The sequence below is a fragment of the Cottoperca gobio genome, chromosome 7 (genome assembly GCF_900634415.1).
Source record: "Cottoperca gobio chromosome 7, fCotGob3.1, whole genome shotgun sequence".
Classification (NCBI taxonomy): domain Eukaryota; kingdom Metazoa; phylum Chordata; class Actinopteri; order Perciformes; family Bovichtidae; genus Cottoperca; species Cottoperca gobio.
Window position 1 is genome coordinate 15,980,187 of NC_041361.1, and position 25,989 is coordinate 16,006,175.

The following is a 25,989-nucleotide window of genomic DNA, read 5'->3' on the forward strand; positions in this document are numbered from 1 at the left end:
TATGTTGCTTCATTGGCATTCGTGGGATAATGCATGCTGATATGGATACTTATGGATTCAAAATGTAGATGATTTCAAGTAACATCAGATGCATAGTTTCCTAAATGGCACCAGGGATTAGTGAAACAATGAAATGGTTTACTCCATGATTAAATTACATATTTATTAAAAAAGCTAGGTATTGTAAACCATCAAATAAAAGCCAGTTAGAGCAAACAAAGAAAAGCAACTAATTCCATCACTAAATCATTTGTTTGCTTTAGTGTTTCTTTTGTCTATCAATGTCAACACTTCCTGTAGCTATTTCAAATGAAAGGCCTGCAGGAAGGAGCCACTGGATGGATTTAAATCTGAAACATCGATGCAGGAAGTGTTGAGTTTCGTGGAGCTTAATAGCGATCAGAAAAAGTGCAAAATAGAAACAATTGGGTTGATCAGCGAGTGGAGAATTATTTCTCTTGAGTGGTGGGTATGGTTTAAATATATTGTTGTGCTGTACATTATACAAAATGTATCAAGACAATAGGTGAACATGCAAGAAGTTGTTGAGTTTATATTAAGGGCATAAACACAAGTGGATCAGAGAATAGTGAGATCTAGTCTTAACATATGATGCCCATTACTGAAGATTGTATGGAATCAGTAAATCATTTCACAGCACAATAAAACACTCTTTTGACATCCAGAATGATGAAACTCTTTCAGGAGGGTTAGCAGGTATTTCAGGCAGTGCGAACCAGATTTCATTACTGTTTTTTACAGACTGGCACCCCTGAAGCTGTTGTGAGTAAAACCTTCCCACACAACACTGGGAGGGTTTGTCCAATCTGCCACTTGATCTACAAACAACAATAACAACACATTCTGCAGCTTTGGTCAGGGAACCTCCATCGTATTGGATATGGACAACATTTATTGCCCCAATACCTGTTCAGTATAAAAACGAAAATCCAATACTATTTATGTGTTCCACCTCCACTGTTATTGCAGAATATAGTTTATTCTGTTTGATTGTAGCAATGTAGTGAAGGTCAGTCACACTATGTATTCGTCGAAGTGATCCCTGTTTTGATATAATACATGGTATGATAAGATTCCTTTACTATAAAGCTCAGATGGTCTATGGTACCAGAACCGTATTCTTGATATTGCTTCATCTGCCTCCTCAACAGTTGAAAGTCCACCATATGAAATATGTCAATAAACATTCAAATGTATGCTGGTTAAATTGTGATATTATAATTTTATTGTTCACATGTGAAAATTCCCTGCTGGAAAAAACTTCTACAGTTCAATTAAAGACACTTTAGTGAAACCTAAACAGCACCAAGACAACGTTCTCCAAGGCCACTTTAAAGTTAATGATACACTTTAATAATATAATATCAATCTGTTTCTATACCAATCTTTACATTTTATGCACATTTTATGTGTGCTTGTTGTGGCAAACAACAGTGCAAACTTCATTCAAACAGAAGGCAACTGAGCACCTATCACAGTCCTGTTTTGATCTCATTGCGTTACATGTCAAGCACCACTCAGGAAAACACACACTCACTCATTATGCACATGCTCAGATAAATGATGTCCTTGTGTAATTCAGGGGTGGGTGTTGAATTAGTTCTGTCACTAGCATGTTGTTCATCTGCTCAGCTTAGTGGGAGACATGATGACTAATGGCAGGGTGGAAAGACTGTGTGTGTGTGTGTGTGTGTGTGTGTGTGTGTGTGTGTGTGTGTGTGTGTGTGTGTGTGTGTGTGTGTGTGTGTGTGTGTGTGTGTGTGTGTGTGTGTTGGTGTTTATGTGTCCGCAATGGCTCATGATGGTTTGGAGCCACCAACCAGAACACAACACAATAAATACACACACACACACACACACACACACACACACACACACACACACACACCCTCTGTTATTGCATTCATGGTGACAAGTCTGAGCAATAAAGGTCCTCACAAATACCATGAGAGAGTGAGTTAGAAACACATGGAGAGGGAAGGAGAGAGAGAGAGAGTGATGGATGGCTAAAGGAGAGTGAGATGGGAACAAGCAAAAAGGTTAGCATTGGACTGTACCATGATGTAGAGTGGGGGTGAGAAAGAAAGAGAAAAGAAAGGCTAGAGTGACAGGCACTGAGAATACACAGAATGTACTTATTCTCTTTTGTTCCAGTTCACTATAACTGTATATAATGTATGTTTGTGTTGCTGGACACTATCATTTTTAAGTTGGGGCACAATGTGCAATCTAAACTTGAACAATAAATAATGTAACATCCTATTGGTTAAAATACAGACATGTGGCCACAAATCAGAGCAGTAGAATGGTTTTTCCTCTGGTGCTTTTCAGCTTTGGACTTCTAGTGTGTGTGTCTGTGTGTGTGTGTGTGTGTGTGTGTCTGTGTGTGTGTGTGTGTGTGTGTGTGTGTGTGTGTGTGTGTGTGTGTGTGTGTGTGTGTGTGTGTGTGTGTGTGTGGAACTAGAAAAATCCAGCTGCAACCAGCAGCTCAGTGGTTTGTATTCCACACTGCTCTCTCTCTGTATAGAGCATAGATGAGAGATATATATGTGAGATATTATTCGTGTCTCTCTTTCGCTCTCTTCACCTCTCTCTCTCTCATTCTACTCTCTCTCTCTCTCTCTCTCTCTGCCCTCGTCTTCTCTCTTTCACTCTCTCTCTCTCACTCTCTCTCTTCCTCTCTCTCTCACTCTCTCTTCTTCTCGCCTCTCGCTCACTCTCTCTCCTTCACTCTCTCTCTCTCTCTCTCTCTCTCTCTTCTCTCTCTCTCTCTCTCGCTCTTGCTCTGCTTCCTCTTACTATTCTCTGTTCCACTCTCTTTCTCTAGCTCACTTCCCTCCCTCTGTCTCCCTCTGTATAATTTTTCTTTGCGATTTTAAAATGCTAATCCCCTCTCTGGCTGACTAACTAGCAGCACACACTCTGTGTAGTATTTTCCATTATCCAGACTACAGTAAATCACAAACACATCTCTCCTCCCGACAGCAGCTGTCTGTCCCCCTGCTGGTGAGTCGTGCTTATTGCACTTGAGGTCTCTGTCCCTGGTGCTGATCTTAGCTGTTTCTGGACTGCTGCCTGAATGTACAGCTGGTATTATGTTCTTAATGGATCCATTTTTAATAATATGCCTTGACTTTAATTGGGATATAGAGAAATGACTTATCAATAATATATTTCCAAAATGTATTGATTTATAATCACAAGCAAATACCTTCACACAGTACCTTCTCTAGACTGTGTTCGCTGTGTCAGCTGTTAGCACATATTTAAAAGCAAACAAATGAAGCCATTGTTATTCAGCGTTCTTATTCGTTAAATTACGTGGTCGGCAATATCGGTCGGATTTTTCCATTAGATGGATTGGAAAATTGATGTCAGTGGATGTCAGTTCAATTTCTGTTCAGGACTCAAGCCTTGATTAGGACCTGATTCTTCAAGTGTTGTTGCAGTTGTAGTTTTGGAATCGATAAAACACCAGTAAAATCAATAATCTCAAATAGTGACAAGCAGGATTTGCGCAGCAACACATTCTGTATTTACATTTACATTTAGATGTATTGTACATCTTGACTTGCAACTTGCTTTTTGCCACACTCAAATCAAATGATTACACATTGTTGAGTTTGCTCAGTGCTGGCCAGCTGCTGAATACATATTGGAAAACATGCCAAGTCGTCTGTTGACTGACAGTTTGCAGGTTCCAAACTCAGTTTCTCAGAAATGACAGTGATGTGGAAATAAGAGGGATGAGATCAAGAGAGAGAGAGAGAGAGAGAGAGAGAGAGAGAGAGAGAGAGAGAGAGGAGAGAGAGAGAGAGCGAGAGAGAGAGAGAGATCAGAACACAGAGAAAGAGATAAAAGACAAAGATGATGGGAGTGGAAACTGTATTTCAGCAGGGCACTCCTGTGCAGCTGTCAAACTCTTACTGTAGCCTGATATTTATAATGAATCACTATATTTAGTGACGCATCTCTTCAGCAGACTGTCAGCTCCACTTCCCTCCTCGTCCACAGCTCAAATGATCATCTTCACAAATAGATACTGCGCCTTCCTCCACTTTATTATGCTAATAGTGTCGGTGGCCAGGGGATGTCTGTTTCTTTCTGAAATATAATGGATGTTGAATAACCGTCTCAACTAGACCTTTTTAAATATTGAAGAAGCCTACTCTTTCCATCAGCAGGATGGAGAGTAGAGGGAGAAAAACCCATGGACACATAATATAAGTGCGATGAGACTCAGTCACCATATCAACCAGGATTGGAGAACAGTGACGTTTTTAACGTTATCCACCATTTTAGGTTAAATCAACTCTCTATGATGTAAATCTTACTTGTATGCCATAGTTGCTTTAGAGTAATTGACCTAACTCAAACATAACTATGTCATTTTAAGAGGGATAAAGGCATTAATATATGTTTTTGGTTATTTTCTTATTGTTTATTTTCACATAACGTCACCTATACGTCAGCGGTAACTAAAGTTTATAAGCAGGTTGCAAAATAACTTTTTTTAATAATTAATAAATAACATTTGTTGTTAAATGGTGCTAATATTGTGCCCTGTTTAGAAGTAATTAGAATGACAGAGAGAGAGAGAGAGAGAGTTTTGTGGCAAACATAAAGTGAGGGAGAGAAAAGAGCAGGTGTACTATGTCTGTGACTCCCCTGAGGGAGGGTAAAATGATCTTGCCTTCCAAGCAAACACACACACACACACACACACACACACACACACACACACACACATACACACACACACACAGGCATAAAACAATTAGAAAACGCCCCCCTGGAGCACTTTGGCGAATCAAATTACATTGAAGGCTTACTCTGAATCCTGTGGGAGTAGAGGCCGTCCTGTAACTGACCAATCAGCTCTCTCAGGTAGGAAACATTTTTGTACTGGAGTGAGTGTGTGTTCGTGCACGAGTGCTAACGTGTTGAAAGGCAGTACATTTCCTGTAGGTTGAGCTTTAACACTAAGTTATCCCAAGGGAGAAATAACAGTATAGTGTAATGCAGTGTATGTATCAATCCAAACTCTCCTTCATCCTCCCTTCCCTACATCCCTGGACCTGCTCCTCTCTCTGCTTTGTTTACCTCTTCTCACCTTTGACTCCCTACAGCATTTTACAGCTTTGCTGTCACTCATGAACTATTATGTTCTACATGAAAACAGACTGCAGGGGCTTCAGGGTGACTTCTCTGTGTATTTGCTTGCGCAGCTAAATCTTGTCACAATAATAATGAAATATGACTTATCCAATTCTGTATCATTTTCACATTAAGCCTCTGAATTACTTCCGCAAGTGTTTGTCCTCAGATGACTCTTGGAAAATGATGAATATTTTTTAAAGCTATTACAGAAGCTTCAGGTTGGATTTAACAAGCAGTTATTACAAACAGCAGCGACTTCCAGTATTTATTGTAAGATGAGCTAAATACACCTTACACCAATCCCTTCATTGAAGAAAATGTGCAAATTGTGATACCGTAGATCGTGCGGAAATAAACTCTTCACATACACAACATGTTTGCAACTATCTGGATGAAACTAAAACGTACACAGTATTCATCGTATATTTTTGTTTCTCCTCAGTGTGTAGTTTCAGAAATGTGGATGTTCTTACGATTTCCTCTCTACCGATCGCCCTGTCAGGGGTCTTACTAGCCATGTGTGTTAATTAATGGCTACTGGTTATTAATCTGTGCTCCCTCATCATTTCAGTTCTTTAGATCAAAGAAAAAAATCAGTATACTTAATGTAACATAAACACACCTTTACACAATCTGAGGAGTTTTTATGGATAAAATTGTGAACCTTAATTTGCTGAGTTTGGATAATCTAACCAGATGACGTGTTTACAGTCAGATTATCTAGTTGATTGTCAGGAAAATAATCCTTTAAATGTATTCTGTGTCTTCACATTAGGTCTTCCTCGCAATGGCAGTGGGACAGTAGTTTCTGGTTAGGCCTCTCTGTTGTGCTCCGTGTAAAATGATAAAATGATGGGCCGTTGCATTGACACTGACATCTAATCGATGCCTGTCTGAGCTGCGGCGGCAGACGAGCAGCGTGTCATTACTGCCCAGAGATGACAAATAATCACCATGTAGTGATCGTGTTGTCCCTGCAGCTACTGCAGATCCTACAACAACCAGGCTACACACACATGGAAATAACACAAATACACAGGGTGGAAGGGGATGATACTCCTGGTAAACAGCCCATAACAGTCAACTATATTAATATTATTAGCCAACAACCATTATTCCTTGTTTTTGCACACATTACACAAACACTATAGCTCATATATTTTCCCTAATGCATCAAAAGTATAAAATTGACTTTACATTAGCAGATGCAAGTGATGGAAGCTGCAATTAAATATTACTCTTTTTTAAATGTTGAATATGCTAACTGTGACATGTAAAAATATATTCAGAGAAGGGAAGAAAAAGAAAAAGAGGATGGGAAGAGTTGGGAACGCACAAATGAAAATAGAATAAAAAATAGACCAACAGCTGCAGCAGTGTGATTCATCTGGAGCCCCCGTCTCAGAGCAGGTGGATAATTCCACAGCACAGTGTGACCACGCTCCCACAGAGAGATCTGATTGGATGGTAGGGCAAAGGTTCCCGCTTTGCGAGTGTGTTTTTGTGTACGAGTGTGTGTGTTTGCAGGTGTCTGAATATGTTATGTATCTATTTGTTGTGTAGGCATGAGTGTGTGTGTGTGTGTGTGTGTGTGTCAATCGCTGCACAAACATCACCCTGCAGCTGCAGCGTACACACATGCAGATACACACAACGGATACCTGCTGTGCACAGTAACAGGGATGTCACCGTTAGATTTAGGTAGTGATCAGGATTCCCAGGCTGTAATGCAGCGTGACACTCAAAGCATCTGAAAACATATGTAGATTATTTTTGTAATTTATTAATTTTTGCTGCTTTTTCTTCAAATTTAATGCGGCCAATTCCTCAGCACTATGTGTATTGTCTAGTCCAGGGGCAGCCAACGTGTCGCCCGCAGAGACTAAGTAAATCGCCAGCAGGGCATGTTCTAAAAATAGCGCTAGTCACCATGGAGCTCCGTCTAAAATTTGTGTTTAACTGTTTTGCTGGGTTGTTTTTGTATCAATAAGACTTGAATTATTCTTTATTTTAAAATGACAATAATGAATATAGAATTTAAAAAACAAAAATGTTTTCTGTATATATGAACTCTGACCCTGCGCAAGCTAAATCTCTATTTCCCTTTTCGCTGAGACAAGCAAGCGCAGGGGTGGCCAACCCAGCTCTTTGCCCAGTTTCATGCGGCTCTTCAGTTCATATAGAATTTTATTCGTGAGTGTGTGTAAGTGTGCTGTCAGTATGAGAGCATGACAGTGCGTCTAATTTTGATGTGGCCCAAGAGCCAATCACAAAAATGCCTGCGATGCAGTGAACCAATCACCTTCGAGGGGGGAAAAACCTATCGTAGAGTAAACACTATCTGACCATCTGAGCTCCATCCTAAAATGGTAGGGAAAAAATGCACAGCTAAGCGAAAATATGAAGACGAACATAGGATGTTTTATTAGAGTGGGAGAGTTCATATTCATATAAAAATGATGCCTGACCTAGTGCAAAGTGTATTTGCGTTTGTTAACAAACTCAAACTGTTTAAGACACTTCTTCAAAAGGGAGAATTAGCGTATTTTCCCTCTCTGCTTTGCCGAAATGCAACATTGGTTGAAACCCTGCATGAAAACTTTGCGACCCGGTTCCATGATCTACAGCTGAAAAGGTCACAGATCACGTTCCTCATCGACCCTTTTAATGCTGAGACGGACTGTTTGAAAGCCCCGCTAGTCCATGCCTGTCAACATTGGAATTTCAAAATAAGGGAATGTTTTGCCGGACTCCGCCCGGCTCTCCAACAGCTCTCAGCCACCAATGTAAACGTAAACACATAAGGGACGGGTATATACATTCAGGAAATACATGTTTATTTAAAGTATCTATTACTTGTACAGACATGTTTATAAGATGTATTTATTTTATTTGTTAGTTATTATCATCAATGTATTTGATAATGGATGAGTTGTGTGTCTTTGTTTCCCCTGACGAGGACTTCCTTGCGATGTCAGAGTCAGGAAACATGTCCGCTACACTGCGACTGAAATCATCGCAGAAGCTGAGGGCTACATTATTGTTGGCGCAAAACATCGACATCTTTCCCTCAGCTTTGGTCACTTGGTCTGCCTCCGACACAGTTCTTGTCACACATGAAGTCATTGACAGTGTATGTTTTGTGCCTCGTGCTTGTGCTTGGACGATTGTTCGTGCTGGTGAACATCACTTATTCCGTCGTGTGCGATGCTAACATCTGAATGGCACACTTTACAAAAAGCACGAGTTTGCCCGACTCTTGCTTTTTATTAAATAAGTGAAGGTCTCCTCCCATTTGTTCAGGTACTTGCATAAAGTTTGAACTTGTTTGGCAGGTACAACTGCATCTCCATCTATCTCCTGTTCACTGTGACTCTCATCTTTCGTCTTTTTCTTCTGTGTTATTGTTCCTGTTTTCTTCTTCTGTGTGTTTACTGGCGGATAACGTTTTTCAGCTAAAGTTAAACATAATACTGCCACCTGCTTTACCGGATTAGGCCTATTTTTTATTTTTGAAAGGTTAAAATACGGGATAATTAAGGGAAAATATTTAAACGGGAGGACAGCGGGATAGAAGGAAAAATACGGGATAATACTGGGAAAAACGTGAGGGTTGACAGGTATGAGCTAGCGGGAGCAGCTACGATGGGGCGCTAGGTGCGTTTTTACGCTAAACATGGCAGAAAAGCAAAAGAAAATTAACTATTTTCCCAATGATTGGGAGGAAGAATTAGAAAAGAAAAGTGTGTATGTCTCATTTGCGGGGCGACGGCAAAGCGGCACATTGTAGAGACACTTCGGTACGTGTCACAGAAGCTACCATGCTAACCAACCAACTAACTAACTAACTAACTACCTACCCTACCCACCTGCAGCACTGCGGGCAGAACAAGCCGGGAGTTAAAGCAGCTTTGGGCAGCAGCATCTCTTTTCACGAGGCCGGTCAACAAGTCACAAAAAGCAACGGAAGCTTAATTTAGAGCTGCACATTTTTAATAAAGTACAAGAAAGCCTTTCCGGACGGAGAGGTCTTGAAAGGTGCAATAATGTTATTGAAAACACTTGTTCTAAGACGAGAAGAAAGGTTTCCGATGTGATCTCCACTCTCTCTGATGTTACAAAGTTAGTGTTTGTACAAACAGGATATGATCTGAAGATGTGACAGTTAAAGATTTCCTATAAACTGTTACAGAAGTGATACTAAAATATAACTGCTTCAAATGTGCTCATTCATACAAAACTGTCAATACAGATATTTACAAAGATATCAGAGATGTGATGACTCTGACTTTCAAATGTTGAAATAGATTGAGAGCATAAATAAATAATGTTGCTTGTTTAAATGTATCTGTTTCCTACCATAAATCATTGTTAATAATCATTGTGAGGAATAATTATCATTAACGGTGATCAGATAGTCTCTTCACATATATAATATTTATTATTATTATTAATGATAATACTATCATTAAAGGTGAACCGTGCAACTATGTTATTCAGGAAGTTTGCATCAAACAAGTCGCCCTTCGTATTATTCAGTACCCTTGAAGTAGCTCTCAGTATCACAAAGGTTGGTGACCCCTGGTCTAGTCTAACAGCTGCAGGCCTCCTCCTACACAGGAGACTCAAGGCAAGCTAGTAAAACATGTACTGTAAGGTAGTGTATTCATTTGAAACCGAAACATTCTTTAATAAAAAATGATTCAAACCCGCAGCCAACTGTGATCTACAAGATAACGCTGTACTAATCCATAGCTCAAATACTAAACACGCAATACGCACGTATAAGCAGTGAAACAACAGCGTGTTAGCACCTTTGCTAGCACGTGGCTAACTCTAAATGAGCAGCTACATAAGCAGAGGGTCTCCCTATCCTCCCACATCTCACCCATCCATCTCTGCAGCCCCCCCCCCCCCCCAACCAAGCAGAAGAGCCTGTACCTGTTAAAGTGCCTTTGAGCAAGACTCAAAAAAGCAAAAAATGGCAGCGTGCAGACTGACCCAGATATAGTTTGGCTGCACAGTGTGTGTGACTTCAGAGGCATGACTCAGCACTCTATTAGTCAGGGTCAAAACACACACACACACACACACACACACACACACACACACACACACACACACACACAGGGAGTGGTTTGGACAGTGAAGGACAGACGACGCTGACATTTACACACGGGTGTGTGTGTGTGTGTGTGTGTGTTCATACAGTATCACTGCTCGGAGTACGGTGGACATTTACAAAAGTTTCAACCTTCTGGTCATGCAATTTTAGAAAACTTTAATATCCCCAAAGGAGAATTTTGCCACCGTAAACAATAAACATAATGTGTAGACAGAATTAAAACACAGAACAACAGAGACAACAAAAAAAGTCCATGCTCATCATCTGTCAGTAAATAAGACGTATTCTGCACATCCCTATTAATTGCAGGCCCCCCAGGCTAGTCAACATAGCATCCTCTTGACCTTGTGTTGCACGTCACCACAGCTCGCTAAATTGAGTTATTGCCAGAAGAAATATTTATATTCAACTTATAATTATAGTGTTAGAACATTTTCATGTAATAATGATTCCTGTGTTTATATTTATCCTAAAGAAAAGTGTTGTAGGGTGTAGTAAAGCAGTAACTCACTGCTCTTTCGGAGAAACTTTCCTTAATTATGGTTCAATTCATTGCTTCTGAATCATAATCCACGCGAGAAATAAACCCCAGTTTCTGATTAGGGCCAATAATACGCTAATACAATAATGTGTTTTTCCATTAAAAGTCTTTGCCTGAGTAGCTTTAAGGAATTAGTTTAGATTAAATGACGTGTAATGACGCGACAGGTACAGTTTATGTGCTTTTCTCTCTCTCGGTGTTGCACTCACGAGCAGTCATGTCCAACCCTGTCAGCTCTCTCACTCACAGTTGCTCTTTTAAAAGACGGCGCTTGTGTTTTTGTCTAAATGTCAATATGACATCAGCTCTGTTCTGGGGAGGCAGTGATGCTCTTTGCACACAAACAAACACACACACCCTTACATCCAGGCATACACAATATACACACAGAATACAAACACCAGCACACACTTATTCATGCAAATACACACACACGAAACACACACACACACACACACACACAACACGAAAACACACACACACAGAAATCCTGGCCCCAAAGCATCTCTCAGCCAGAACTGCCAGTTTCATGAGGCAGAACTAATTCACTGTACATTTTTTGGAATCCGCCTCTCTTTTCTTCTGTCTCCTCTTAGCCTCCTCTCAACTCTCGTTCTAATTCCCTAATATCCTTATCCTCTGCCTCTTTCATTCTGACATTTTGCCTTTACCCTCATTCTCTTCTACTTTTCTGTTCTATCCTCCTCTATTTTACTCCTCTGCTCATACGTCCTCAGACTTTCCTCACTTTTTCTCTCTCTCGATCCTGTTTTGAGTTTTACTCCCTTTGCCCTCTTTGTGCTTTTACCGCATTTCTTCTCTCCCTTCCTGCAATCATTTGATGGACAGTGACGTGCAGTTCAACACTGAAAGTGGTACAGTTATTTTAGAAATATATTTGAACAGTTACATTCATACATACAGTTCAGTGTTGGATGATGTAATCCTATCTATTCAAACCTCTATTAAAGTGTGGCCGCCACAGGTCGCTAGCCATTAGCTGTCAGCTCCACCAACGCTCCACCTCTTTGCCACCCTTTTTGGATCAGCCGAGAGTTAAATAGTGTCGTCACTGCCAAGATGGCGACGGCTGGAGCCGCTAACGTTGAGCTTCACAACGTCTCCTCAGAAATCTATGGGTGACGACACAAGTGGGATCGTGCTTCATCCCATCACAAACACAAGTATTTTATCAAATATATTCCACCAAAATCCACTTTATAAGTAAACTCAATTTCAGTCTATAAAACATTTTACTGTTGGGTCCGTAAAGTTCATACTGTGTCTGTAGTGATTTATCTATAGTGTGCTGGAATAATCAGGAGTAAACCAGAGCTGAGAGAGGTTTCTTATTTTCATTTCACTCTCAACACCCTCTCATTTAGTGCCCTGCGATTATTCTCTCTCTGTTTGCGATGTTTTTTCCCTCCCTGCAACACTCCATCTTCTCTCCAACCCCACCTCTACTCATTTTCCTCAGCCTCCTCATCCCTCCCCTTCCATCTCACTCTCTCATCTCACACTGGAAGACTTTCCCTCTCCTCTCCTTGCTCTAAGCTCTCGGCTAAACTTTCCTCAAGATTTTTTCCTCCAACTTCCTTTCTGCCATCTGTCTGATCATGTCTCTTTCTTCACCCTGCGGGATGAGCCAGCAATCTCCCCTACCCATAATGCTCCTGTCTAAGTGAGGACTGCCGCCTGCACTTCAAAGTATACACTTCAGCACTTCAAAGGTTGCGCGCTCTCTCTCATACTAAAACCAAGACCCGATCAATTAAATCCTAATAATACCCAGCAGACCCCCCCCCCACCACTTCCACTGATGACTGAGGTTCAAATCTAGGTACACACGGCGAGGAAAGAACTTCTAGTCGGTAAACTTTTGTGTCCCCACAGAGGTAATTTGTGTTGCAGCTCTGTGGATAAAAACATCAAATAGGACCTGTATCTTTAATAGATGTATGTCTAATAATAAAAGTGCAGTTTTGGAAATTATGTAAAGTCAGATTATTAGGCCAGAAGGAAGCAGGATGCTAAACTTATCTTAAGTACAGTTTTCATATAGCACAGCGTTTTTCTAAGTATTTCAGCAGAAAAAGTAACTCAATATTTGGGTGTATTAACCAAAAGCCTCAAGTTCAGCCTATTGAATGAATAAAGAAAGAACAGAGGCTTAACAAACGTGTATATTTTATGATGTACCTCCAGACAATCCATATTTCTGCAAGCAGTCTCTCTGGAAGCTTTTCCTCTTAAAAGCTGCATGAAGTTGTTTCCCACTCAGAGCAACGTTATTATTCAGCCGGAGTTTCTGTCTACTGGAGAAGAAATATCTAGATCTTTAGCTGCTACATGTGCAAGCTATTCGCTAACTTTGCGTACACTGCAGTTATCAGAGCTTGTTTGACTATACTATACAATAAAGGAGCTGTAAAACCAAAACAATGAGCTTAAAGAAGCTAAAACTCAGTTTGATGGGGATATTTCTCAGAACAAAATGTACCCTTTTCACATAAAACATAGTCATTTGATTCATTGCGTATACAAAAAATAATAATCAGTGGATTTCAAAGCAGTGAAGGACAAACCTTATGTATAACATGATAAATCAGTGTAAAGGTGTTTCTTTGTTTCAATGACAAAGCTGTGTGTACGATAAAGCAGTAGTTGAAGTCATGTTCCCTGTTGAGATCGCCGGCCCACTGAAGCTCTGTGTTTTGCTGCTGGCTAGCTGTCATCCTATTACGCACACACACACACACAACACACACACACACATGCATGAACAAACTCTTGAAGGGATACACGCACATGTCCAGCAAAGATTGTACTGCTGGCCCGTGCTTGATTGGTGTGTATTTAAGTGCACGTATGTCTGTTTGTGCGTTTGTTTGTGTGCACTTAACCTCTATCCACTAGAGCTGCTCAAGAGCCAAAAGTAGAAGACAACCTCCAGTGAACAAATAAATCAGTGTGAAATTCAATTAGTTAAGTGTTTTTTTTCTTTGTTAAGTGCCAGTTACCTTAGTTTTATTTATTTATCTGTTGTCTCTGTCCATCTCTCTCTAATAAATAATTCTGCTCTGACACAAGTCCTACAGAAGTCCTACTATTTAAGTGTTTTCTGATCCAGCATCAGATAGAAGACATCGTTTGCAAAATCTTTACAAATGTCCGCTGAATCTGATTCATATGATGCTTTTCTGACTGGCTTCCTCTATGGCTTAAGTTTTTATAGGTTTAGTGTTCAAAAAATTACTTGGTTAATGGAAAAGATTAAGGTCACAGTTAAAAGTAGAAGGAAACTCGGAGATTGTAGACCTCCGCTAAGGCCGTTTCCATAAGTGAAAGATAATGCGTGTATCCGCCCCATCGTGATTTGGATCCGCTCCAAAATTCAATGGGTTCTTCCTTGGCCCATGTTTGACCCTTCCATCAACTTTCATAAAAATCGGACCAGTATCTTTTCCGTAATATCCTGCTAACATCCTTGTTGAATGGAATAAACCCATGCTGACTACAAGCGGAAAACAAGACAAAAAACAGTTTTCTGTATCCAAGTCACACACTTTTTTGACACATTATTGAAGTCATTATTTAGCGTCTGCTAAAGCAGTGGTACCGGTACCGCGGTATTTGGTACCGGGCCGCACAGAAAGAATGAATAAAAAAATATTTTATTGATTATAAGTCTGAAAGATGTTTTATTTTGAAAAATGACCGGATACATCCGCATGTGTCTCTTGACACATGTCAAGACCATAGGTCAAGGCGCTCGTCTTCACGTGATACTAAATTAAGCCCACAAGCAACAATGAGTGGAAAACAAACGTCTTTAAAGAGCTTTTTTGGAAAAGGGAAAAGACCCAATGAGGAGACAGAAGAAGAAGAGCCTACGACTTCTAAGAAAAAGAAAGCTGCATTTAAAAGACAATATCAGGAGTCCTACTTAAAATACGAGTTTATCGCTACAGGTGATTCTTATGCGCCGCTCTGCATAACACACAGGCTTGCACATGAGACAACGAAGCCTTGAAAACTGCTTCAGCACCTGGAGACCAAGCACCCTGCATTAAAAGACAAGCCCTTGGAGATTTTTGAAAGAACAAGAAGGACATAAACAATTATTGATGGCCACCACATCAACACATGCGAGTGCACTGAGAGCGTCAGACTTAGTGGCTAACCATATTGCTAAGACGAAGAAACCTTTTATTATTGGTGAAGAATGTATACCCCTATATTGGACTTTGGATTTTATGCACTTTATATTTGTTTTTATGCCGGTCGTATCATTTTATTTCGTCATATTTATCCCCCCACACTTTGAAGGCCGGTCCGTGAAAATATTGTCTTACATGAAACCGGTCTGTGGCGCAAAAAAGGTTGGAGACCTCTGTGCTAAAGGTCCTTGTCAGGTAAATGTCAACATATGTTGCTTAAAGCTTTTTTCTTTTTTTTACAAATGACAAAGGCTGTGATTTTTGTTGTGAGGGCGTCTTTTTGTATTTCTACAAAAGAAAGAAGTTACAGGTTACTTTTAAGTTGGTGCGAGGAACCTTTTGTAGCTACAAGTTACGTACTGTTACGTACCTGTTTCCGTTCTTCATGTGTTTCTACTACGCTAGGCTAAACTATTGTTAAAGCAATCTTTCTTCTGAACATCTGATCAATCTTTCAGCCCACTTGTTAAAATGAACTTGCTGCTTCTTTGTGATCAAGCTATTTAAAGCATATTGAAGAGTTTGATGGAGACTATAAGTGCCTCTTTGAAGGGTTAATCTGGTCTGGATTATAATGCTCACATCGTTTATCATGGCAGCTATAAATTTACAGCATATGCTGATGAGATCCTCCTACACGTTGTATGAGCAGAGGCAAGTGGTGGGCAGATTAACCTCATCTGGGTTTCATATCGGCTCTGTGAAGAATTGCTGGGCAACCTGCCGGAGACAGAAAATAGGTAGGAAGTGAAAAAAGGTGACGCTGTAATGTGGGCAATAAAGCATAATGTGTACACATTCAAAACAAACACACACATATACAGCCTTGTGCCCACTCTCTCGCCTCTCAAAGCAACGTTATGTAATTAAAGAGGCTCCATTGTTGTGATGAAATGAGAAGAGAAGATTTTTTAAATATCTGTGAAATGGAAATGAAACCTGTTTTGGTTATATAACCCTGTTTTAGTGTAAGTCCCTCTCTTCTCCCCTTCTCTGCTTCCTTTCCATTTCTTTTCAGTCCTATGTTCATTTCCTCCTCTAATTTATTCCCCCTTTCTTCTATTGCTTGTTTCTCTCCTCTACCTTTATCCTCTCCTCTAATTTATCTTACTTATTCTCTCCTTCACTGGTTTCCCACTCCTATAATTCACCCCCCATTATCTTTCCTCCCCTAGCGTCCCTCCTCATCCTTTACACTTCCTCCCTTTCTCCAATTTATGTCTTTATTTCCTCCCTCTCCTCCTTTCTCTCCTCCTCAAGCTTCCTCCCCTCCATTTCCCCCACTGCTCTTGTTGCTCCCCTCCAAATCCTTCTCCTCCTTTAACTTTGCGTGTTGAGTTGAGTTGCGTGGATGAGTTGGAGTTAAATAGAAAAGAGTAGAAAAAGAAAGTGGCCAAAAATTCAAAATGGACAAAAGTAGAGTCAGTTTTATATACAGTATATATTACAGTTTACTTTATAGCACCAAATCACAACAGAAATGATCTCATGACACTTTTCATATAGAGCTGGTCTAGACCGCTTTAATTTACAGAGACCCAACATTCCCCCCACGAGTGAGGGAGACAAAAGTGTAGAGAGAGAGAGAGAGAGAGAGAGAGGAAACTAAAGTGTAAGGAGGAGACGGAGCTCAAGAGGCAGGAATTAAGATGGAGCTCCTGTGAAATCTGCTCTTTGTTGTCACGTAGAAGTGAGTCTCCTCACGTATGGTGACTGATGCAACCTGTGCACCGAGCGCTGAAACCTGCCCCAACACTCACACAAATCATTTGAAACCATAAATTATGATATGTTGAAAGGAAATTATATATTAAAATGCTCAGTATTTGATAACACTTTCTGGAAATATCTTAATATAACATAATATATTTGATAATTGTATTTTCTATGCAGGATGATTTGTATGTTTCACCCTTGAAGCTGTGTTGTTTCAGTAGGCACTCAGTGTTTCAGAGAAAGTGCACAGCCAAGCAAATACTGTGGCTGCGTGTTGACAGGAATTGATCGGTTCAGTCAGCCGTAGATCATAACCTGTCTACGCCCTGATTGGCTCATCAGAGTGTTTTGACCCGGGGGTTTCATATTAAGTTGATTTACTGTAAGGTTGTCGTGGTGATGATGAAGATGATGCATGGCTTGTCATTCGGTGAAGTAGTTTGTGTAGCCGCGGCTTGTTGTTAGTCAGTGAAAGTGTAACATATTGGTAATATGTGGAATATTGGCTTAACATTTGTCGAATCCTAAATCTTTTTTTCTTTAATCAATGGTTTCACTAAAGAATGGTTAACCTTTGTATAGTTATGTTCAGGCAACTCAAAGCACTTAGTTTAGGCTACCTATAGATCAGGGGTGGGCAATTAACTTTTACAAGGGGCCACGTGAGAAACCAGCTGTGTTGGAGGGCCGAATCAACAATAAATTGAACTTAATTCTGCTCAATATTCATTTTCTCCCATTGTAAAAAGTAATACATTAAATATTTTGATTAGCTGCTACTGGTAATCAAAAGAATAAAGATATTCTCTTCCAATAAATATATGAAATTGTGGAGTGGGTCAAATAGGAAAATACTCCTAGAGAAGTAATAAACAGTAAAAACAATCATTACATCAGTATTCTTCACAAACCAATACTGAAAAGGTGTTTTACAGTATGTAAAGATAAGCAAGTAATCAACTTTATACAAAAAGTAATAAGTGCTTTTCATGTTTTTCAGTTCACTTTACTTGTTCAGTGAAAAAGATCCAGTCTGTCTTGAGCTTGAACAAGTGCACTGAAATCTGGTTGAATGTCTGAGGTGGATATGTGCAGGACAGCTGACAGGTGATCATCAGTGATAGAGGATCTGTATCTGGATGTGTTGAACTTCATCACTGAGAATGTCTGTTCACATATGTAGGTAGATCCAAAGAGGACCAGAATCTTCTGAGCATGTCTCCTCATGTGTGGAAAGTTCTCCTCTTTCAGGGAAGAGTAAAACTCAGGCAGTGAGACTGACCCAAAGTGCTCTGACAGAAGTGTGTCAGACTGCAGGTCAATGAGTTCAAGCTGAACATCACTGGGTGCATCATCCACATTGCATGTAAATGGGGAAAAATCATGTGCATTTCATTCTCAACTGTTTTAAAGTCTTGAAATCGCCTCCAAAGCTCACCATGCAGCTTCTAACATGGATGAGTTACCTGTGGAGGTGATCAGCTGATGGTGTGGCTTCCTTCAGTGTTGGCAAGTGGGTGAGAATGTTGTCCTCCATTTGGCTTGAGAAGCTGCAACTTTCTCATGAAAGCCTTCACTGCGCTGTACATTTCATGCACAAAAAGGCCCTTGCATTGCAGTTTGACATTTAGTTCATTCATTAGTGCGTCACATCGACAGCAAAACCAAGGTCTGCCATCCAGTCTGCATCTGAAAGCTGTGGGACGTCTTTTCCTTTCTTCACACATAAGTCTTGACTCTTCTCTCAGGTCCCACACTCTTTGCCCAGGCTGAGCCACCTGACAGCGGCGTGGTAGCCTATGTCCCCATGTTCAGTCTCATTTTCCTCAAAGTGCAACAAACTGTCTGTCACAGTGCTTGACATCAAACAAGCTCTTGCCCTGATGAAGTTAACTATTTTAGTTACAACATCAACAACATGGTTAATGTTTAGAACTGACTTACACAACACTTCCTGATGTATAACACAATGCAAAAATACCAATTTCTGTTCAGGGTTCATTTCTGTCACTTTATACTGCATTCTCTTCACAAGTCCAACATGTTTCTCCGTCAGATTTGGACAACCATCCGGTGTCACGCCTGCCAGCTTGTCCCATTTCAGTCCCAACTTGTCCACACATGCATTTACCTCCGTGAACACATCCCTCCCTGTTGTTGTCCCTTTCATTGACTGCATGGCTTCTCAAATGCCTCCTTTTTCTCCGGACATATGAGTGCTGCAGAATCCACCAAACACTCCTTGATAAACTCTCCGTCACAAAACGGTTTACTTTTTCTAGAGATGTTGTGATATAAGACATAACTTGTGTTGACAGCTGCATCTCTGGATGTGCAATGTTTTGTAAAAAGTCCTTGTTGGTTTTGCAGCTAGCAAAGCACCCAACTCCTTTTCCCGCTCTTCATCAGACAAGTTCTTGAACGGCGACTCAAATTGTAATCCTTGAACACAGCGACCTGCGCACCACAAACTAAGCACACGGCTTTACCTTTGACTTCTGTAAATAAATACTTAGCAGTCCATGTCATCTTGAAAACGCGGCATTCTGTATCAATCTTTCTTATTTTGCCGTGAGCGGTCATTTTGAGGGCCAGCATCACTTGTAGCTGTTCAGAAAAACAGCACCCTTTTCAAAATAATAGCAACACAGTTAGAAAGTTACCATGCACGCAATACAATGGTGTTGCTTTTATTTTGAAAATGGTGCTGTTTAAATATATATACTTTTTCATATATGTTATAATGTACGACTGTCCTCTGGACAGGGCCGGATGTGGCGCGGGCTGTACAATGCCCAGGTCTGCTATAGATGGTCAACCCCAACTTTCTATGAAGAACCGGAAAAAACACTGCCAGTGGACATAATCCAGGCAGCAGTTACATTTTCTCCAAAACATATTAGAAAAATGTTTTAGTACATATACCATCATCATTATCAGCTGTTCGCTTCAACACCTCTTTCCCTGGTTCTTCTTCCTTCCTTGGCTGTCTCCTCTTTCATCTGCACACACTTTGAGCCAGTTACATCAGACGCAGCGGGGAGCCACATTACTAGAGGCTGAGCTGAATTACTGTGTGCACGACTCATGTGCATGTGTGGTGTCACTCACTTCACTCTTTCTCCTGTCATTCGCCCAGTGGGCTCCTCTTCTCCACTAATCCACTTCCTCCTTCTGCTTGTCATCTCCTTCTGGTAAGCCTTCAGCTACACAGGCCCCCTCCATTTTGCATTGAAGTGAACTGTGTGACTACATGTGTGTGTGTGCTGCTTGTGTAAGTACGAGTGTATGTGTGGTGCAGTAGAGTGCGGCCTAAAGCAGCAGCCAGTGCTAGGGAAGTGTGCGCTCGAGCAGAACAATGGCATTCTGGGTAAAAATAGCCTTCACCCCTGTTGGAGGGAGAGAAAAGGAGACGGAGGGTGACAGGGAGAGAGAGGAGAGGGAGGGTAAGAGCTGAGAGGGAGGGGGAAGATGGAAGTTTAATGATCATGTAGTGAAGAGATGAAAGAGAGAAACTGCAGGTGGTAATGTGTGAAAAGACACAGAGAAGAAGTGAACTGAAACAGAGAGAAGCAGAGAAGCTTTGGCACAAGAGAAGTGCTCTTCTCTGTGCTATGGAGGGACCACAGATCGGTATGGTATAAGCGATGGTAAAAGCCAGAAGTTTCATCGTACTGAGTCACAAGAATCCGTTCATTAAAATGATTTGTTCACCTTGCATGACAGGATCTCCGACTGCACTCACCCACTCACTGATGGGTGGGTATTGTTCTAAAACATACAATGCCAGTACACTTGTAATGTGATCCTTCATTTGATACCTTTTTGTTCTGCTTCATTGGATACCCATTATGTGAATCGAAGTGTTCAGTTCCATAAGATTCCATCATCACCTCCCTACAGTCATACTTTCAAATGCTTTGGTGGCATCTTGGAACATTGAACTGCTAACTACATGAAATACACTTCCCTAGAATTCAGTTTTGAATGAACCCAGTTCAGCAAGTGAGGCAGTACAGAATTGATCTTGGAATTAGTGTCAAACTACCATTCTCACTACTTTTTACATTACATTACAGTTCATTTAGCTGACGCTTTTATCCAAAGTGACGTACAAAAAGTGCAAACAATCATGGAGATACAACTCCGAAAAGCAAGAATCTTGTGAGTACAATAGCTTCAAATAGGTACAATCGTATAAGTGAACACTGTCTTCAAATAGCCAGTTTGAAGTGCAACAACATAAGTGTAGCATACAGAAACAATAGAATACAAATTCAACTATTAGCTATAAATAAGCCAAACCAATACAAGTGCAACATACAAAGAACAGTTATTTACTGTTACTTTCACTTATGTCTCTTCGTATTGTTTGTTTTCCTGACTAACTACGTGATTCAAATTAAGGAAGCACCTTATTTTGGAGTAACCAAGGTTTCTATGAAGCTGGATGAGGGTTAAAGTGACTTTCTGAAACCATTAGCTGGTGTTTACAGGTGCCAACAGCATATAAAGAGAAATAAAAATAAACAGAGAGTGAAAACAATGCAATACCACAAACATCCCCTACAGAGGATGCAGTTTCCCTCAGGGCCAAATGAAACAAATATGCCTCCTTCATTGATGGCAGAGGGAAAATACAATACAGAACAATACAATGCAACGCTGGACAGATTTCTTAAGGACAGACATTTAGCAAGTGCACGAGAGAGAGAAATAATTAAAACTGATGGAGCATTTTAGTGAACGTTATTGACAGGGAGAAAAGGCCAGATAGTTTGTGCTATGTAGGTTAAGTGGATGCAGCGATGGGCTTCTCTGTGGGACAACACACACACACACACACACACACACACACACACACACACACACACACACACACACACACACACACACACACACACACACACACACACACAGAAAGTATGATAGTTAAAGGAGTAGTTGAGACTTTTTATGGTGTATGGTGAGGGGAGGCCTACTTTATTTTTCCTGTCAGAAAGCCTGACAGAAATTAAGTCTAGTCTGGTCAGATTGCACAAATGCTTTACTTATATATATTTATTTACATATGTACTTGATGTCCTTTTTATAGTGTCAGAAAAACAAAATACAATTTGTCAGTTTTTATATTTTGTTTTTCTTTATTTTCTCATCAGTTTCTGATCTTACAACTGTAATAATTCCAGGTATCATTACAAAGGTTTGAATGCTCTTTAATTTGGCTGTCTGTAATGAACAAGTACTACAGTGTCCACCACTCGATCCTAAGTCTAGCCGTTAGTCGACCAGTTAGTCACTGTCAACCTGGTCTCCTAAAAATGACATTACCATACAACAAAACTGCATTATCAATCACATTTCGAGGGAAACGGTAATGTTTTTACGTACCACAAAAACATACATACGTATGTACATATGTACGTCTGTAAGTTAAATAATGTCACAAACATACTTAGTTTACGCCAGACCATTATGTTTCACTAAACCTTTTTTTTTTGTTGCCTGAACATAACCAAGTAGTTTGGTTGTGTGACTTGTTTTGTTTTGTTTCTAATTTCCAACATTAACCACAGTTTTGAAACTGCAACCATAATCTGGGAGAACGCAGTTTAGTTGTACGGGAACATAATTTAGCAGTAGACATGGTTGTCACTATGGAGTCTTTTGTATGACACTTAATAACAGATAGAGTCTAAAAGGGATTTAGAGAAAGAGAGGGGGGGGGGTGGCTCAGTAGGGAGAAGAGATCAGAAGAGGAAGAGAGATAGAAAGAGGTTCGGTGGGTTGATGAGTGGGTGGAAAAGAACAGAGATGGGAGATAAGTGTTCAGTTGCATAGAGAGACAGAGAGGGTAAACATAATCTGTGTACTGGAGAGATACTGTATAGATAATTAATATTGATTATTACATACATAAGATGAACAAAATAAGACATAACTCATAATTGAATGTTCTGTTTGCACTTCCCAGAGATCACCCATCAATCAAACACTGTGGGCGGGACAGTAATATGTTCTTAGTCTTTTGCTCACACTAGGTCATTGCTCTTCTGCTTCTGCATTTTGTTTTGTGTTTCTAGAAAGACCTAGGTAACACTGTGTTCACATCAGCACATGGAAAAAAGTTAAAGTAAAGGCAAAAAAGTGATTATGTGCAGTATGTTTGTGTGGGTGTGTGTGCGCGCACATTGCAGTCTAATTTCTTTGATTACTCAGCCTCACAGTGTAAGAAGTGAGTGGAGCCGATGTGATGAAAATAGGGTTTAGCTGGCAGTACGACTTGGCACTTTAGAAACATGTCATTATAATTTAGCCTGCTGCAGCTCTGATGGCTCTGTCTGGATTTAAGATGTGTGTGTGTGTGTGTGTGTGTGTGTGTGTGTGTGTGTGTGTGTGTGTGTGTGTGTGTGTGTGTGTGTGTGTGTGTGTGTGTGTGTGTGTGTGTGTGTGTGTGTGTGTGTGGCTCAAGTCTCAGAAGTCTGCTATTTAAGTGGAATCGACATATTCAGCGTTAATAATTTTAATCAGTGTGTTAGAATGTCAATCTTATTTGTGAATGAGAACACATCATTTTAGTTGAGGAGTGGTTGCAGAAGGACAGTGGGTTAAATGACATTTAAGTCACACACACTCACACAGAAACACACACTTACCAGTCTTGAGCAGTCTTGACTTTCTGACGGTCCTGAATTTCAAGGTGGTGACATTTTATTCAAATGATCACTTTATTAGGTGTTTAAATTTTATTTTCACAAAACAAACACCTGCTTTTGTTACAGTGCCTAATTGTGCCTTTCCGTTAGATGGATTAGACGTTAGTGTTGATGCTTTGAAACTTTAAAACAGCCTTTTCAAAGCATCAGGAATGAGCTAAAAGCAAGATTTTGAATTTGAGGAGCTATAATAAAATCAGGGAGTGTATCTTCAAATATGCTTTACTAGCCATATTATAGAGATGATACAATAACAAAAAATGGTCTGTACTGTTGTGTAAAAACAAGCAAGTTGTCAATGTTTGGCTTTTGTCCTCTCTTTGTTGCAGAAAAAGGAGTGGTTATGTCTCAACTGCCAGACCCAGCGGCTGTTGTCCGGAGGAGGTCTCGACGAACCTCCACTTCCTGTTCCTCACCCGTCTCCCAAGCACCAGCCAATGGGCTCGCCCCGTCACCAGGCGCCAGCCAGTCAACAAAGTCCTTTCCACAAGCCCACCAATCAGCAGGTGCTCAGGCCAGCCCAGGCGCAGAAAGCGCAGATGGGAAGTGCTGTTAGCGGACCGTTTGCACCCGCTGCTGCCAAACACCCAACCGACACCAAGACCACGACACCAGTATCAACCACAGAGACCCAGAAACATCAGAAACCCACAGAGGAGAAGCCCAAAACCGAGCCTGAGAACCAAACTGCCAAAGACACCAAACCCTCCCAGAAGAAAGGAGAACAGATCACACCAATCAAGGAAATGAAGAAGTCCCGGCACTATGACGTAAGTCAGATTTTTTTATTTTAACATTGCTTTAGTCCGATGTACTACTCTGTATGTTAAGCTATTGAAAAGGACCAAAGTTGACTAGTTAAATGGTTTCACAGCTTGTGAAAACTGAACCAAATAAATAAGATATACTATTATCAAAAACAGTTAAGCTGATTTTCAGTTCTTTTGAAACCATAGTGTAACATACAGGTCTATGTACAAAAAAGGGCTTTTGTTGCGTGAGCTTTTTAACTTTCCGAGCATCTATGCAGTTTAAGCATGCATGGCTGTTTCAGCATGGCCCTGCTTCGCATTCATGCAGTTTTTCTATCACACTCAATGAGCTTAATGGAAGCTATTATTCTGCACCAGATATGTGTAGTCGACAGATTTGTGCCAACATTGAACCTCCAAACTCCTCACAGTCCTTACAGACACTATATGAGAAAAGGTCAATGATAATAGGGCTGCAATCCAGATGATACTTTTGTAAACTAGAAGACGACAGAGAGAAACTCTTACACAAGCAGTTATTAGAGTGAGTGTAACATCTGGTCCTTTGGGACTGCACTGCAAATCTGTTTAAATGTATACTTATTGTATATACAGCCCCAAGATATTTTAACGTAGTTCACTGTAGAACCAGACCAGGAGTTGTACAAGTGGCTGGTTAAGGGAAGGATCTAACATGAAGGCTTCCTTTGGAGTTCAAAAAGCCCCGCTCCCCTTCCTAGCTAGCCTCTGGTCCACCTAGCTTCTCTAACTCATCAGGCTTTCTCGTAGACGATTTCTCTCAATATTATTTCTAAAAAGATGAAATATGTTCTTGGATTTTCTGTAAATATTATAAATTGGCTTATGGAACCAGGCTAAGGCTAAGTGGTGGGGGGGGTGGGGTGGTTTCTACTGTAAGTGGGGGGGCTTCTACTGTACATTCTTCTACATTTCAAAATGTTGCTGTCCCAAGCAGAATCAGACCTATGATGTAGATTAAAGTGATGCATGTGATAAAAGAAACATGTGCCCAATGGACTTGGGAAGCTTGTGTTGTCTGACAGCTGAGAAATGGATTTGAACTTTTTACATCACCATGGATCCTGCCATCGACCAGCTGCCTGTTGCCACATTAGATTTCCTCCAATGTTTTCTTCAAGGTTTTGAATGCTGTGTTTAGACTCCAGATGTAAGTAAATGCATGACAGTGGCATCTTGAGGCCATTCATGCTCCTGTGAATGTAGCTTATATTACACACTTGCGATGAGTTGTGCTGACAGATAAGCTTTGTAAAGGATCATAAAGGTCACATTGAACACATCTGTGAGATTACATTAGTTTGGCATTAAGTTGATATCACTGTGTCTCGCAACACTGAGTAAAAGCAACACCATTTTTAGGACAATGATATCTTTTAAAAGAGTTCTTGCTTTTATCAACACAAATCTCCAATTATTTTTTCATGAATATTTTGCATATTTTCCAGCTTAATTCTCACCTGCTACATGCTGTTATAACTTTAAAACTAATGCAGTTTTGGAACTGGTTACTTAAAATTAAAGGCAAAATACAATTGCAATCCAATGTGCTCTTTCCCATATACCTTGGTTATTTTTTTTATTTGCAGTTACATTCAACTCAGATATTTATATCTAAATATCCAATTCATGACTATAATGACAAGTGAAATGCATCAATGTTTTTAGTGACACTGAGATCCTCATGTATTTACAA

At 40.3% G+C, this 25,989-nt stretch overlaps 1 protein-coding gene across 1 annotated transcript in view; it reads left to right on the plus strand.

The window, feature by feature from the left end:
* Positions 1–25,989, plus strand: part of bsna (bassoon presynaptic cytomatrix protein a) — a 119,093-nt gene that overhangs the window by 55,997 nt on the left and 37,107 nt on the right. The window contains exon 4 of the mRNA XM_029435940.1: positions 23,832–24,272. Within this exon, the coding sequence (XP_029291800.1) occupies positions 23,832–24,272 (441 nt within the window). The remainder of the gene's footprint in view (positions 1–23,831; positions 24,273–25,989) is intronic.